At 36.6% G+C, this 16,023-nt stretch overlaps 1 protein-coding gene across 3 annotated transcripts in view; it reads right to left on the bottom strand.

Annotated features, from left to right (window-relative positions):
- The window catches only part of DMXL1 (Dmx like 1), a 160,886-nt gene that overhangs the window by 121,724 nt on the left and 23,139 nt on the right, over positions 1-16,023 (bottom strand). For all 3 annotated transcript variants that reach the window (XM_090276612.1, XM_090276614.1, XM_090276615.1), the window contains exons 5-8: positions 11,933-12,065; positions 8,098-8,164; positions 6,670-6,848; positions 207-396 (exon numbers count right to left, since the gene is read on the bottom strand). In XM_090276612.1, the coding sequence (XP_090132738.1) occupies positions 207-396; positions 6,670-6,848; positions 8,098-8,164; positions 11,933-12,065 (569 nt within the window). The remainder of the gene's footprint in view (positions 1-206; positions 397-6,669; positions 6,849-8,097; positions 8,165-11,932; positions 12,066-16,023) is intronic.

The following is a 16,023-nucleotide window of genomic DNA, read 5'->3' as shown; positions in this document are numbered from 1 at the left end:
TAAGTAGTTTTTTCTCTAGACAAAGTCCTTAAGAACACTTTTTAAAACAAATAAAACAAAAAATTTTCTGAGATTTTCCTAAGACATATATTTTTTATAACTATCTATATGTCTTTGTATATTAATTACAATCAATGTTACAAAAAAATGGCAATATACGAAAGGCTTTAAAACTTGTAGGAATAACATCTAATAAAAACACTCACATCTAAAGTGTTTTGAACTCGTTCTTTACTGGAAGCATTTCTCTCCAAGTTGTTTGTTAAATTGGGTAGATCGGTCAAATGGTTGCTGTCACCTCCATATAGTAAACAATCATTTGGTAAAAATGTCTCTACCCAAAGACGACACACATTATCTTTGCAGTAAGTCAACAGGACATTACATACAGAAGCCCTAAGAAATAAAAAAATTTTAGAAGCAAAAAATAGAAATTTCATACAGTGTCACATTCTATAATGTTTCTATAATATACACATCTAAATTACCAATGAAGAAAATATCACTGGTATAATAAGGCTAAGGGTGGTGCCCACTATACCTGCTCAGACTCCAAATAATAAATAAAGGGTGCCGATATCCTTGTGCTTGTTGAGAATAATCATTGGGTTACAAACATAGGTAAAATGGCTATACATTTATGCAATGTATTTAGTCAAAACCATTGCAACTGAGTGGGTATTTGATTTCATTGCATCAAATGCTTGTTAACCTGTTTCTTTTCTGCCTAGAATTCAGTAGTTCTTGTTTCAATAATCTAAGATTCTTCTTACTACTAAACAATAAAGACTAAGATCATGACATAAATCCCTCAGTTAATAAGCAAAAGAAAGCCACATCTATTTAAAAATCTGATCGATTCAGTGGATGGTTATTTGAATTACTTCATAATGTTTAAGTTTTACTTCCTATACAGGCACATGCACACTGGTCACTGGCAGGCTACATTACCTAGTACACTTATCCTCTCCGTGCCTAACACATATGCCAAAAGCAGCAAAGTGCAAGAATAGAAAATTCATGATAAAATAAGTACAGTCACATCCTTCCTTAGTCATTCTTGATTTTCAGTGAATTTACTGTCTTGCAACCCACAAAATAAAAGCAAAACCAATTGCACATATATTAAGAAGCTCCATAAGCATCAAGAGTTCAAAGGTTGAAACTCTTATCAACAAAGGCTACCTCCTATCAGGGCACTCAGCAAATTTAGAAAAAAATAAGTCACAATATCCTGTAGTAGACACTTACTCAAACAAATGTGATTAAAAATGAACAAATGGCAGAAGGCTTCTACCAAGTAATTCAGTAAGTTAATTTTTTTTAAAAGAAATCAAAATATTCTGTGGTGGTCACTTTATTAAACATAGCTATCTGATTAAAAAGAACAAGAACAAACGGAAGAAAAGGGAGAATGGCATGTTTTGTCTCGGCTGCTCTTCCCTTCAGCTTTTCCCTTGTACTGTCTCACCTCTTGCCCTTCCTCCTCCTTCTTTCCCTTCTTTCTCTGTCGACTCTCCTTTATCTCCTTGCCACCCAATTCCTGCACTTCTCTCCCTCAATTCTCAGCTTATCCGCCTCTCCAGGCTACCCTCCCTTACCACCTCTCTTCCTCACCTCTCGCCCCTTCCTAAAGTGCCTCCTCCTTTCCTTTCCATGTCGTTTCTCCTTTCCCCATCCTCATGCCTTTCCCTCCTTTTTCATGTTTTCTCCCTCTTTTTTCTCCAGTCCCCTATGCTCTTTTCCTATCCCCCTTCCCTCTGTTTCTCTCTAGTATATTCACATACACAGGTAGTGGCAAGAGAGCCCTGCCCAGGCTCTGTAGCTTCAGCGTCATCACAAGATGTCGATTCAACACGGGAGGAGACAGATACCATGTCACTCCCGAGTCGGACTGCACAGCCATTCTCGGCGGTGCAGATAGACTCTTAAGAAGCTACACCATCGTCTCTCGAGACGGACGGCTGCCGACGAGGTAGTGGCAATGAGATTAAATGTAAGTAAATAGAAAACACTCATGCATCAAAAGGAAATATGGAAAGTTCAAGGCTCATAGCACCAATTAGTAACTAGCAGAATGGAAAGGCTTACCAAGGAAGGACAGAAGTAGGAGACTAAAGGGCTGAATAGACAGCAAGCAACCAGAAGAGGCATAAGAACTTAGAAACAAGGGCAATGAAATAAGCAAGAAAAGTGCACAACTCAAGCATGGAGAGGGCTCTGACCCTGAATGTGAGTGGTCCCTGGTGACTTTTCATCAGGATACTAGGCCTTACAGACAGTAAGTGTAAACCACTGGCAGGTAATACATAAGCAGAATATGTAAGAAGTACTCTGATCTGTCATTTTTCTGGCAATACCTTTCTTCTTCACTTCTTCATCAGAGTACCTTATTCTTTTTTCAATGGTATATCATACTCAGGTATAGCAAAAAGAAAGAAAAAGAAAAAAGAAAAATGTATAACCTTATAAAAGGCAACCATGTGATGGGTAAGTGTCTGCAACACCCATCCTATTCTGATTTAACAGCAGGCTAAGGCATTTTGAAACTAGTTATCTAAAACCAACTTTGGAGGATTCTGGAGGATATAACCAAATCTCCCAACCTGTCCTACATTAATCAGTTTTTATTTAGTAAAGAAGTATATGCTTATTACAAACACTTCTCCATTATTCTCTCTCAAGCCAGCAGTCCATTGCATAATGTTATTATCATTTCGCTGAGCATCTTAATTTTATGTGAAAAACAAACTACCTATAATACCCAGTGAAGATGTCATATCAAAAAGAGTAATGCTCTTTGATGGGATTTCTCTCATTCTCATGAGAAAGGGTCAGCCATCTTACTATATACCTGCAGGCAGTAGGCAGTTGTTAAAACAAAAGTGAAAACTTTGAGAGCTCAGAGAGATTAGCTGTTTCTTAAATAACATGGGTCCAAAAGTAAAGTTCTGAAGACCTCTAAAAGATGCCATAACTAACAGAAACTCTAGTTCTACTTCCCTATGCTACAAAATTTAGTTGGTAGATCAAATGAACACAGGTAGTAAAATAAACAATCAAGTATGCTTCATTGCTGTTATCACACATTGGTAATAGCCCAGTTTAAGACATCTGCCTGTGACCATTTTTGCCAACACTGCATGAACGTGGTCAGGAACAAATGATGTGATTCTCTTCTCTTAAAAGACACAATACTTCATATGATGCTTTTTTTTAAAGTATACTTTATTGATTATGTTGTTACAGTAGTTCCAATATTTCTCCCTTTGCTCCCCTCTGCCCAGTATCCCCCTTCCCTCCAGCAATCCCAACCCCCTTAGTTCATGTCCATGGGTCGAGCATATAAGTTCTTTGACTTCACCCTTCCCTATATTATTCTTAACATACCCCTGTCTATTTTGTACCAACCGATTATGCTTGTTAGTCCCTGCACTATTTCCCCATTTCTCTCCCTTCCCCCTCCCAGCTGATAACCCTCCAAATGATACCCATACCTATGATTCTGTTCTTATTCTTGTTTGCTTAGTTGGCTTTTTTTCTTTCTTTTTTTTTTTTAAGATTCAGTTGTTGATAGTTGTGAGTTTGTTGTTTTAGTGTCATAGTTTTGATCTTCTTTTTCTTAAGTAAGTCCCTTTGACATTTCATATAATAATGGCTTGGTGATGATGAACTCCTTTAGCTTCACCTTGTCTGGAAAGCACTTCATCTGCCCTTCCATTCCAAATGATAGCTTTGCTGGATAGAATAATCTTGGTTGTAGGTTGCTTTTCATCACACTGAATACTGCCTGCCAGTCTATTCCTGCCTACAAAATGTCCTCTGAGAAATCAGCTGATAGTCCTATAGGCACTCCCCTGTAGGCAACTCTCCGCCTCTCTCCTGCTGTCCCCAGGACTCTGTCTTTATCTTTCACCTTTCGCATCTCAGTCATGATGCGGCCTGGTGTGGTCCCCTCTGGGTCCAGCTTGCCAGGGACCATCTGTGCTTTCCAGACCTGTATGTCCATCTCCTTCGCAAAATTTGGGAAGTTTTTCTCATTTTTTTCAATTCTTGCTTCCTCAATCTGCACTGGTTGACTGTTTTTTTCTTCCTTTTGTTCCAAATCATTGATTTGAACCCCGATTTCCTTCCCTCCATCATTGGTTTTGTGTGGATTTTCCTTCGATTCACTTAGCATAGCCTTCACTTCTTCTCTTATGCATTTGCCATACTCAAGCATATCTGTCAAGCCTGTGAGCATCTTTATCACCAGTGTTTTGAATTCTGCGTCTGTTAGGTTGGCTATCTCTTCTTTGCTTAGTTCTCCCACTGGAACCTTGATCTGTTCCCCCTTTTGGGCTGAACTTCTGTGTCTCCTCATTCTGACAGGTTCCTGTGTTTGTTTGCCTCCGTGTGCCAGGTAGAGCTGTCACACCTGTTATGTTGTAAGGGGCGGAGCCTTAGGGATTTGTCAGCACAGGGCAACCTGTTTCACCATGTTGTGGCGCTGTATGTGCGGGACGGGTCCGAGAGGGAACACTGTGGCCTGCCCAGCACTTGCCCCTTTTCCAGGCACCTCTCCCACTTGCGCACTCTACTGGTGCCCCTCTAGCTGCTGCCCTGGCTGTCATTCCCAGAGTGGGAACGGACATTCTAGGACCATGAGGGCCCTTCAAACAAGCGGACTCCGATGAGACCAGCAGTTTCTGCCTCCACCCCAACCCCCACTGGTCTGCACAGTTAGAAGCAATGAGGCTTGATTTTCCCCAGTGTTGGGACTGTGAGCTGCGATGTCCAGTGAGGAGCTGGGAATGCTCCCCAGGTGTCCCTCCTGACTTTTTAAAACATGTGACTGCACTTTCTGCTGGCCTGCCGCTGCTGCTGCTGCTGCCGCCACCACCACACTGCATTCTCTCCGCCCCGGCTCCGCCCCCCCTCCTACCTGTCTGGATGAGTATTTCTTCTTTATATCTTTGTTTGCTGGACTTCCATGCAGTTTGATTTTCTGGAACTTCTGGTTGTTTCTAGTTTTGAGGTAGTTGTATTCCTTCTTAGTTGTGGAGGGAGACATAGCGTGTCTGTCTACGCCTCCATCTTGGCAGAAAGTCGGCTTTTTTTTTTTTTTTTAATATGCTGGTAGTTTTTCCATCAGTGAAAACATCTGGATATGTCAGAAGAAATCAGCCTCTGAAATGATGTAATCTTCAGATACTTCTAAAAGGTTCACAGTTTGTGATGACAGCTATTTTTATTGGGGTCATTTACAACTTTTAAAAGGAGAGTTAACATATGCCATAGCTCACTCTATTTTAAACACATTTTTATATAAGTGGGCAATGCTCTCAGAGGTACTAAAGCAATAGTTCTGAGTGAAGCTAGGGTGAGGGTGCTTTTGCGAACAACAGAAGATGTGTATAGCACTTTTCTTAGTCCAAAGACTGATACATCTTCATAACAACAGAACTATTACTGTTCCTAGACTGTCCTACTCCTATGCTTTCCTATATCGAGGGGCTGAGGTAAGAAGAATGATAACTATTACACTAGAAAATAACTCAAAAATCTAGGTATAACAATAATGAATACATGCTATTACACATTTGTCCAAATCCACAGAATGCACAACACCAAGAATGAACTGCAATATAAATATGGACTTTAGGTCATAATAATATAGGTTCATAAATTCTAACAAATGTGGAGGATGTTGACATCAAGGGAGGCTATGCATGTGTGGGAGCAAATAGTATATGGGAAATCTTTGTACCTTCCCTTCGATTTTGCTGTGAACCTTAAAGTGCTTTAATAAAAGTCTTAATATATATATATATTTTTAAAATCTAGATATACCCTGCTGGCTCAATAGAACAAAACTGAAGTCAACAAATGATCGAGATACACTACCAAAGATCAGCTTAGGACATCTCAGAAGACAAAAAGACAAAAGAAAAACTGTACTGCTCCATGGTGTGGCCAAACTTAAAATGGCCATGTGGAACAAAAAGGGATTTCTACCTATACTTAAGTAGTAGGTCTCTATAACTTTGTATAGGCAAAAATTCAATGGGATATCAAGCCTTAGAAGTACTACAGGAAAGGAAGGAAATGCTAACATGTTTAGGTGGATTTTTACATGTATGTATAGGTTAAACTAATTCCTCGTTCAGGGCATCATACTATTTAACCCACACTTTTCCTCAAAGATGTTGGATGTAATTAAAGAAATGTTTGAGGCCTCATGGTATCTCCTCTCAGAAAAGCTAGGGTTTTTTTTGATTTTTCTAACCAGAGGTGATTCCTCTCAGTAAAGCTAGGGTTTTTTTTGATTTTTTAACCAGAGGTGATACACATAGAAAGTACAAGATGAGGGAGTGAAATGTGAAAAAGTCCATGCAAGCAACAATATGGAGAATGATTAAGGCATAGAAGAACTGGATACATAATGCAGAAAAGAAAAAGGTGCACAACCCTGTCACTTAAAAATATCTGATATGGAAGTAAATATCCTTTCACATGGCTCTCCTTTTAAATGTCAATCACAAATGACTTGTGTCCAGAGGTTTGCAAGCCAGGGACCATCTAATATTAGTTGAATCTTCACAGGCAAAAGTCCAATGTAGAAAAAGTAGTCAAAGTCACAAACATGACCTTCTATTAATACATGGGAAAAATTACTAATCCACTGACCTAGGCATATATTTGCTTGTTTTACGCCAGGAAAATCCATTTACAGCTCGAGGATGGGCCAGATATACAAAAGAAAAGTCAATTTCTCCTTGGGATTGTTTTTCTGAACTTTTATCTGGAGAGGTAACAGTTGTCCGCCAGTTTTCTACATTATACCATACCTTTAAAAGACAGTCATCCTAGGAGGGGTAAAAAAGCAGAAAAACAGCCACATGAGAATTAAAGATTAAACTAAACAGCAAATATAAGATTTCTCTCCCCAGTCACAGAAACATAAATATGAGAGAAGGGGTTGGCATGGAGAAACTGAGAAGAAAATCTCTGATTCTGATACTTTTCTATTAGCATTCCTTAATTGTGCTCTGAAAATTAATGTGTGTGACTATGTGTATTTTGCAAGGATTGGTTCAAAAAAAATTCTAGTTACCATGTAGTGTGGAAAATGCAGTCATTCAGGAAAGACTGAAAGATGAAGTTAAGGGTTCCTCTTCCCCTTATATGAGTATCTAATAAGAAAGCATTACCACTAGCAGACTTAAAAAGACTGATAATTTCTGAAAACAAAGAACATTTTTCATGAATTATCATATTTATGTTCAAAGAAAATGCTGAAGATGATAATAAGTAGTTAACAACAACTACTATATAAAATAGTCTAAGTAAAAACAAAATCGTATTTCCTAATTTGGGAAGAATAAGGAAAAATAAAATGTACCAGGTTTTACTTTTAAGCTATAATTGCAGTCCCACCTGTAAAATCAATCAGAATAAACAGTTTCACTTCTCTCCTAAAAAAAAAAAAAAACCACCTCACTGAGGATTTAGCATATCTCACATTCTTAATCCATGGAAGGCTTTGAGCAATGAGAATAACTTCAGCTGTACATTAATGCTCCGTGTACCGATAATTAAAAATAAAACTATTTCAAAGAAATACACTGTGTTGAAATCAAGAGGTAACAGTGTCTTCTAGAAAGTCTGTAAATTCTTATATCTTAAATATACTTAATACAATCTGTCAGCTCAAATACAATAGTAGCAATAGTTTATTGACAGTATAAGACACTATTAGCAAGACACTAATGCCAGTCACTTTATATACACTATCTAAATTAATCCTATGATAAATGACCTGAAGGAGATATTATTATCCTATGTTTATACATGAGAAAACCAAGGCTCAAAGAGATTAACAATTTACCCAATGTAAAAAGTTGGTGACAGATTTATAATCAGATTACCTTTAAGTCTATGCTATTTCAATTACACCATACTGCCTTTTCACACCACAATATTGTGCCAATTTTTGCTATTTAACTTTTTAAACAAAAAAATATTTTCAACTTAAATAAAATAAAGTCAATTAATGTTTTTGAAATTTCAAAATAAGCCATAAACACAATTTGGCAATAGCATTTTCATAAATACCTTCCCAGCAGTGGCAAAAAATTCTCCATCTGGTGAAAATTTCATTAAATGAATTTGGGAAGCAGTTCTGTAAGTTAAACAGATAAGGAATAATATTTAAGGAAAATTAAATAAGAGATAATACAAAATTACTCCACTAAACTATATTCAGCAATTTCTTCAAATAATAAAACTTCTGATAACAGAAGTTTCACACTCACTTTTAAGCACATGTAAAATAAATTTAAAACTATAAAACTTGAAATATAGTAATTTTTCAATGTAAAAATATCTAGGCATAAGAATCATGCAAGGGACAACTTTTCAATCTTTAAAACTTAAGACAAGAGTCATAGTTCTCATTCCCTCAGAATCTGGAAATCTAATTTCAAGAGCCATAGATAATCTGTATTCCAAAATACACTTTCATGAACAAATCATGTTGCTCCTCTTCATTTTTAAATGAATTCTTTCTTAAGGTGGCATTTAACTAATTAAAGGTTATATTTGGGTTAATGGCCATCATGGACTCAGCCTGCCAGCTTCACCTGTATGCTTGGTAAGTACTTGCTTTTCTTTTCCAAAGAACTTTGACTCATTTCCCTTCACTGTCTTCCCTTCTGGCTACCCATATATGATGATCTCAAGACACCTCTCACTATCTTTGATTTCCTTTTCTTTCCTAAGTTCATGCTTAGATAGCTTCATCCTAAAATTATCTGTAAAGCAGGCCAAAGATGAAGTCTGTCACAATTCATTCCAAATACCAATAACCTCTGTCTTGACTTTAAATGTAATAAATACATCATAGAAAATATTGATGCAGATGGCAAAGAAGAAAATGATATTATCTACAGTTTCATGAATACCATGACACAAATTCCCAGGCAAAATCACACAATGTTTTAATACACAGACTTCCAGATGCTTTTGTCCACTCTCCCTCTCTATCTACTTCATATGGGAGGGTGTAGGGGAGAAGGGGATGGAAAACAAGGTCATATTGACAATTTGCTTTGTAACATTTAAAAATATGTTATGAACAGTTTGCCTATCAATATGTGTAGATTTGCATTATATTATTGCCTTATGATGTTCTATTATACATATATGCAATTATTTAACATCATTTAATAATTCACTGCTGTTTTCTCATTTTTCTGCTTTAAAAAATGATGCAATGAATATTCTTGTACATGCATTTTTATGTATCTGGTTAGTTCTAAGGATATCTGTCCTTAAGACAAATTATTAAACATGTCTGGTCTCCACAATCGTGACCTTGTCCCCTCTATAGTCTTTTCTCAGAAGAGCAATTAAAACAGTTTTTACAAAGGGGATCAGATATCAACACTCCATCTGCTAAAAACGTTGACTGACTCCCAATTCACTTAGAAGAAAAATAAAAAGCTTCACAAAAATCTAAACTGAGTGCTGACTTCGATAATTTTCCCTATCACTCTTCCCCTTGTTCACTTTACTTCAGTCACAAGGTAACAGTCTTAGCACTTAATATTTCCTCTGCCTGAAACATTCTTCTCCCAGAGACATGCACACATGGCTTACTGCCTCACTTCCTCCAGGTCTATAATCAGTGTCACTCCTACTCTTCTTCTCTTTATCCTACTTACACTTTCTCTGTTGTACTTATTGATCTTCATCTACATGTGTAGCCAGAGGTTAAAATTTTTGCCTATATTTAATAAGTTATAAAAACCTATTACTTAATTATAGTTAGTATAATCTTCAGCTAATCCTAAAATAAAACTTGGCTTTTCTGCTTACTTAAATAACACACCAGCTCAAATAAAAGAGTATGTCTAGTCCAAGTTACTACTATATACTCTGATCCTGATTTAACTTAAAATTCTTCCCCTCTCCCAAATAAATGAAATACATTTCAAATTCAGTGTAAGCCATAAAAGCTCCTTATTAGATGTGCAGTGAAGGCAATATAATACTTTATTGCTCCCTTCTTCCCAATTTTCTATGAAAGACTCCAAAACAAAGCCATACCCCTCTTTCCAAAGAATTATCTTTGCAAAACCCTATCCCCTTTTCCCATGTTAACCTAGCTGAGGGGTGTAAAATACATGGAACCAGCTCCTTTGTAATCTCCTTCATAAATTCTACATGTAGCAGGTCTGCATTACTCTCATTTTGGTATCTGACATGTATCTTATTATTGCTTCATATAAAACTGACTTAGGAAGAATGGCATTTAACATCCTGTCATACCAGTTTACCAGTTATTGTCTTTGTCTTTACCCCCCAATCTGTTCACTGCTATGTTCCAAGAACTTTTACCACTGCCTGGAATATGATAAGCACTCAAAAAAAAAAAATTTGTTGAATTAGTGAATAAAACTTAAAATTGCTATTAAAGGGTATGAAAAAATTAAGCCTGCTAATTAATACTTATAAATTGTTTGCTAGAAAGATAATACCAATTACACAGTATATAAAAGCAGCTATTTCTCCAAATATTCACTAGGAATAGGTGTTATTCACCCTCTTTCTAGACACTTCATATTTCTTGATTTCAAGAGAGGTCAATCAACTCAATATACTTATTCATATGTACTGCTGTTTAAATTTTTTCTCTACATTGTCCATTTTTGTTCACTATTAAGATACTTGTTCTTTTTAATTTTTAATACCTTGTTTTTAAAAAGACATGAACCCAAAATTGCAAATATTTCCTCTCAAGTTTTTGTTTCTTTTCCTTATGATCTTCTTGATTTACAGAAAAATTGTTTTAAAGATAGCCATTTTTTCCTTTCCTTTCAGTTTCTAGTTTTGGTGTCATACTTTAGAAAGTCTTTCCCTGACTCTATAGCAATTGAATATAAGTGACAAATGTTATCCATATTTATGTAATTTTAAATTTCCCAGTAGCTACATTTAAAAAAATAAAAAGAAACAGGTGAAATTAATTATATTTAAACTAATATTCAAAATACTATTATTTCAATATGTAAACAATAAAAAATATAGGATATTTTACATTCTTTTCTTTGTGCTAAGTTTCTGAAATCCAGTGTGTATTTCATGCTTACAGCACATCTCAATTCGGACTAGCTGCCTATGAAGTGCTCAACAGTGATATGTGGCTAGTTGCTACCATACTGGACATTGTAGCTCTAAAATATGAAAATCCACCTTCATTTCCTTCTAATATTTGTTTCATTGTATAGAAATTCAATTTTTTCTCCCTTTGACATTCATTCTGGTGCCAGTATGGAACAGACTCTGACTTCATTTTCTCCCCCAGAGCCAGCAAGTTTGCCCCACTGATGAAAATGTCACCTTATATATTGAATCTCCATGTATAATTAGGCCTACTCCTGAACCCTAATTGGTCTGTTCTTATATCAACAACAAATTGCTTGATCAGCTGTAGCTTTAGAATTCATTTCACTATACTAGATGTCTTTGTTCTTTTTTCCTTTCAGAATTTTCCCACATTTATTCTGTTAAATGAAGTTTAGAACTATGCTCTAAAGTAGAAATTCCAATGGGATTTTTAAAATAATTATGTTCAAAATATAGGTTAGTTTGGAAAAAATACACCTCTTCACAACAGAAAAGCTTTCATTCAAAAGTGTGAAAGGTGTTTCTGTCTTTTTCCTTTTGGACAATTTTAGCAAGTTCTACTTAATGATCTTCATGTAGGCCTTACACATTTCTTAGGTTTCTTTGTAGTTGTTTTATTCAACAAGTTAAAAAAATGAATATGTAAAACATGGAAAATGGTGAATCCTTTGTATATAGGAAAATGCATGTAACAGAATTCAAAAAATCAATACTTTAAAATGAACCACATGGAATAGGTTTGTCAATTTAATCCTCTTACTTGCAATGCCAAATGCATTTCCAATCCCCAAAGTTAAGATTTGCTTTATCTGGATTTTCATCTTCAGTCGGCTTTTCCAAGTTAGCATGGGACCAGAGTTGCAAACAGCTAGAACCAGTTAAAAGACGATTGCCTAAAAAATATATATTATTCACCATTTATTATTTAGGTATTTAACTAGCAAATTAAGTTACACACTCAATAATTTCATATACTATAAAAATAAAACAGCCTCTAAAAAAGTCAAACAGCAAAATGATTGGGGGGAGAGGGAGTGAGGTTGTATTTTAATTTTGTTGAAGCAGTTTGGGAGAAAAGAAAAGAGGTCTTAAAATCTCTCATTCAGCAAACATTTAATAAGCATCTTCTTTGTAAAAGACTCTGTGCTAGGCATGGAGGATACAATGAAAACTATAACATTGTCCTTTTTCATAATGAGTTTATATTCCAGTGGAGAAAGATTATGAACAGAGGCATGAAGACATGTGAGTTCAAATTACTCCCAAGAATGGCTTGTAATCTGGGATGGATAAGAAATAAGGTGCCAAGCAGACCTGGAAAAATAAATAACATTGGAAAAAAATCTGAGGTCAGGTTATGAAACATTTTTGATGTTCATAAGGAGTTTGGAGTTTATAATAGGTACTTGGGAGGTAAAGGTTTTTAAGTGAGGCAAGAGAGTTTACATAAGTGGATATGTATTTTAGAACAAGGGGTCTCAACTTGGGGGAGGAGTATCAGTAGAGAGTCTTGACCTGCCCTGTGAAACTCCATTCACTGAGATATGCAAAAGTTGTATGTATAGTATGTGCATTTTTCTAGAGAGATAATCCATAATTTTCACCGTATGACGAGTACTTTCAAAGAGTCCAGTAGTCAAAGAAAGGTAAAGATCCATTCTAGAAAATAACTCCATCGATGGAGAAAATTAGAAAAAACACAAGACAGTGAAACTTGGTTAACTGACTGTAATAATACTGATGGGAAATCATGAGGATCTGAATCAAATATTAAAGAAGCAATGATTTGAAAGCCATTTGAAAAGCAAAATTTTCACGGCTTAACACCAACTAGAAAACAGAAACATACCATAGGTTTCATGATAGATTTTTCAACTTTATGACTTGAGTAACTGAATAGAAGAAGATTGTGCTATCATCCAAACAAAGAAGATAAAAGAGGAGATGCAATTTTGGCCAATAAAGCACTCACCTTGGCAATTAAAGAGTATGGACTGGTGTCTTTCTGAAAACATCCTTTTATTTCAAAGGAAAGGGGGTCTGAGGCAAAATATAGACTTCAGATAAGAAATCCCTGTATTTAATTCCCAAGTAAGTCACCTAATTAGCCATGTGAATTTGATCTATTTGGGCAGTTTTTGAGCCTCAATTTTCTCATCTATAAAATTAAAAATTTATACAGAGTTGTGGTAAGGATTACCTATACTATGTATAATATATTGTGTTGGCCACAAAGTCCATATGGCTTTTTCCAAAAATAAAAGACACATTTTTCATTTTCACCAATAACATCAATGATTTGGATATTCTAAGTATGTTGGCTATCTCTCGTGAAGTACAACATTGGTGGTTCTCAATTAGTTTTTAAAAATTTTATTGAGTATGCTATTAATCAATTGTCCCAATTTTTTCCCCCTTTACCACCCTCTGCCGGGTAACTCCCTTCCCTCCACACCTCCCCCCCTTAGTTCATGTCCATGGGTCATGCATGTAAGTTCTTTGGATTCTCCAATTACTTTATGATGTTTAACATCCCATTGTTTATTTTGTACCTACCCATTATGCTTCTTGATCCCTGCACCTTTCCCCCCATTCTCCCCCTCCCACCTCCCCACTGATAACTCTCCATGTGATCTCCAAATCTGTGGTTCTGTTCCTGTTCTAGTTGTTTGCTTAGTTTGTTTGTTTGCTTTTTTAGATTCATTTGTGGATAGTTGTGAGTTTGTTGTAATTTTAATGTTCATAGTTTTGGTCTTCTTTTTCTTAAATGTGTCTTTAACATTTCATATACTAATAGCGGGGTGATGATAAACTCCTTTAGCTTTACCTTGTCTGGGAAGCACTTTACCTGCCCTTCCATTCTAAATGATAGCTTTGCTGGATAGAGTAATCTCAGTTGTAGGTTCTTGCTTTTCATCACTTCGATTACTTCTTGCCTGCAAAATTTCTTTTGAGAAATCAGCTAATAGTCTTCTGGGAACTCCTTTGCAGGTAAATTTCTTCTTTTCTCTTGCTGCTTAAGAGTCTATTTATCTTTAACCATTAGCATTTTAATTATGATGTGTCTCGGTGTGGTCCTCTTTGGGTCCATCTTGTTTGGGACTCTGCTTCCTGGATTTGTTTGTCTATTTCCTTTGCCAAATTAGGAAAGCTTTCCTTCATTATTTTTTCACATAAGTTTTGAATTTCTTGCTCTTCTCCTTCTCCTTCTGGCACCCCAATGATCCAGATGTTGGTATGTTTAAAGTTGTCCCAGAGGTTCTTAAGCTTCTCCTCGCTTTTTTCAATTGTTTCTTCATTCTGTACTGGTTGACTCTTTATTTCTTCCTTATGTTCCAAACCATTGATTTGAACCTGACTTCCTTCCTTTCACCATTGATTTTGTGTGGATTTTTCTTCATTCCACTTCGTATAGCCTTCACTTCTTTCCTTATGTGTTTGCTGTACTCAGTCACTTCTGTGAGCATCATTATCACTAGTGTTTTGAACTCTGCATCTGTTAGGTTGGCTATCTCCTCAACGCTTAGTTCTCCCCCTGAGCTTTGATCTGCTCCTTCTTTTGGGCCATACTTCTCTTCTCAACTTGACGACCTCCTGTGTTTACCTGTGTCTTAGATAGAACTGTTGCACCTGTTATGGTGCAAGGGGTGGAGCCTTATGTATTTGTCAGTGCTGGGTGACTGGTTTCACTGCCTTGTGGTGCTGTATGTGGGGAAGGGTCAGAGAGGGAACAATGCTGCTTGTTTGGCACTCATCCCTTTTCCAGTCACTTCACCCACTTCCTGAATGTGACTGGCACCTCTCTAGTTGTTGTCCTGGTGATGTTTCCCAGAGTAGGTGGGTTTGCGTACATTCTTGAACTGTAGGGGGCCTCTAAATATACGGACTCTGATGAAAGACCAGCAGCAGTTTCTTCCACCACCCCAACCTCCACTGGTTTTCAAAGCCAGAAATAATGAAGCTTTATTTTTCTGGCACTGGAACCATGAGCTGCGCAGTCTAGTCTGGAACTGGGATTGCACCCCAGGTGTCCCTCTCGGCTTTTATATCGTGTGACTGCTCTTTCTGTTGTCACTGCTGCCACAGCACATCCTCTCAGCCCTGGCTCCCCATCGTCACCCCTACTTCCCATCTGGATGAGTATTACTTCTTTATATCTTTGTCTGTTGGACTTCCATGCAATTTGATTTTCTGGTAGTTCTGGTTGTTTTTGTTTTGAGGTAGATGTAATCCTTCTTATGGTTGTGGAAGGAGGTAACCATGTCTACCTATGCTTCCATCTTGGCCAGAAAGTCTCTTGACTGTTCTCAATAAATGTCTCAATTTGATCACTATCAACTTCAACCTGTCTACCTGACCAGGGAGCATCGTCCAACAAGAAATCTCCAGCACAAAACTTGACAAACCATTTTGACACATTGGATCAGTCACAGCACCTTCTTCATATACTGTACAAATCCTTTTTTGCATTTCAGTTCCATTTTTACATTTCTTGAAATAATAAAGCATATTCCAAAAACATTGCTTATTTTCTTCCATCTTCAATATTAAAATGGCTACACAAAAATTCACCAATATTGACAAGTCTTTTTTTAAATGCATGCTGATAGGACAGTTGTCACAATACAATGTAACAAATATGTTTCAAATGAAGTTAAAGACAACTAAGTCTAGGCAAGGGGTATGCTTTTGTGTGTACAAAGCAAAGAACAACACAGTGACTTCTCGTAGCAAACTGAACACCACCAGAGTAATCTGGGGGAAGGTAACTCATGCTCAGGGAAATGGTGGCATGGTTAGTGCAAGCTTCCAAAGCAACCATCCTGCTAAGACCAGTGGGGACAGAATCTG

Source organism: Furipterus horrens, unplaced genomic scaffold (genome assembly GCF_987537825.1).
Source record: "Furipterus horrens unplaced genomic scaffold, mFurHor1.1.pri manual_scaffold_5, whole genome shotgun sequence".
NCBI classification, from domain to species: Eukaryota; Metazoa; Chordata; class Mammalia; order Chiroptera; family Furipteridae; genus Furipterus; species Furipterus horrens.
The sequence above is the reverse complement of the archived record's forward strand: the minus strand, read 5'-3'. Positions and strand labels throughout refer to the sequence as shown.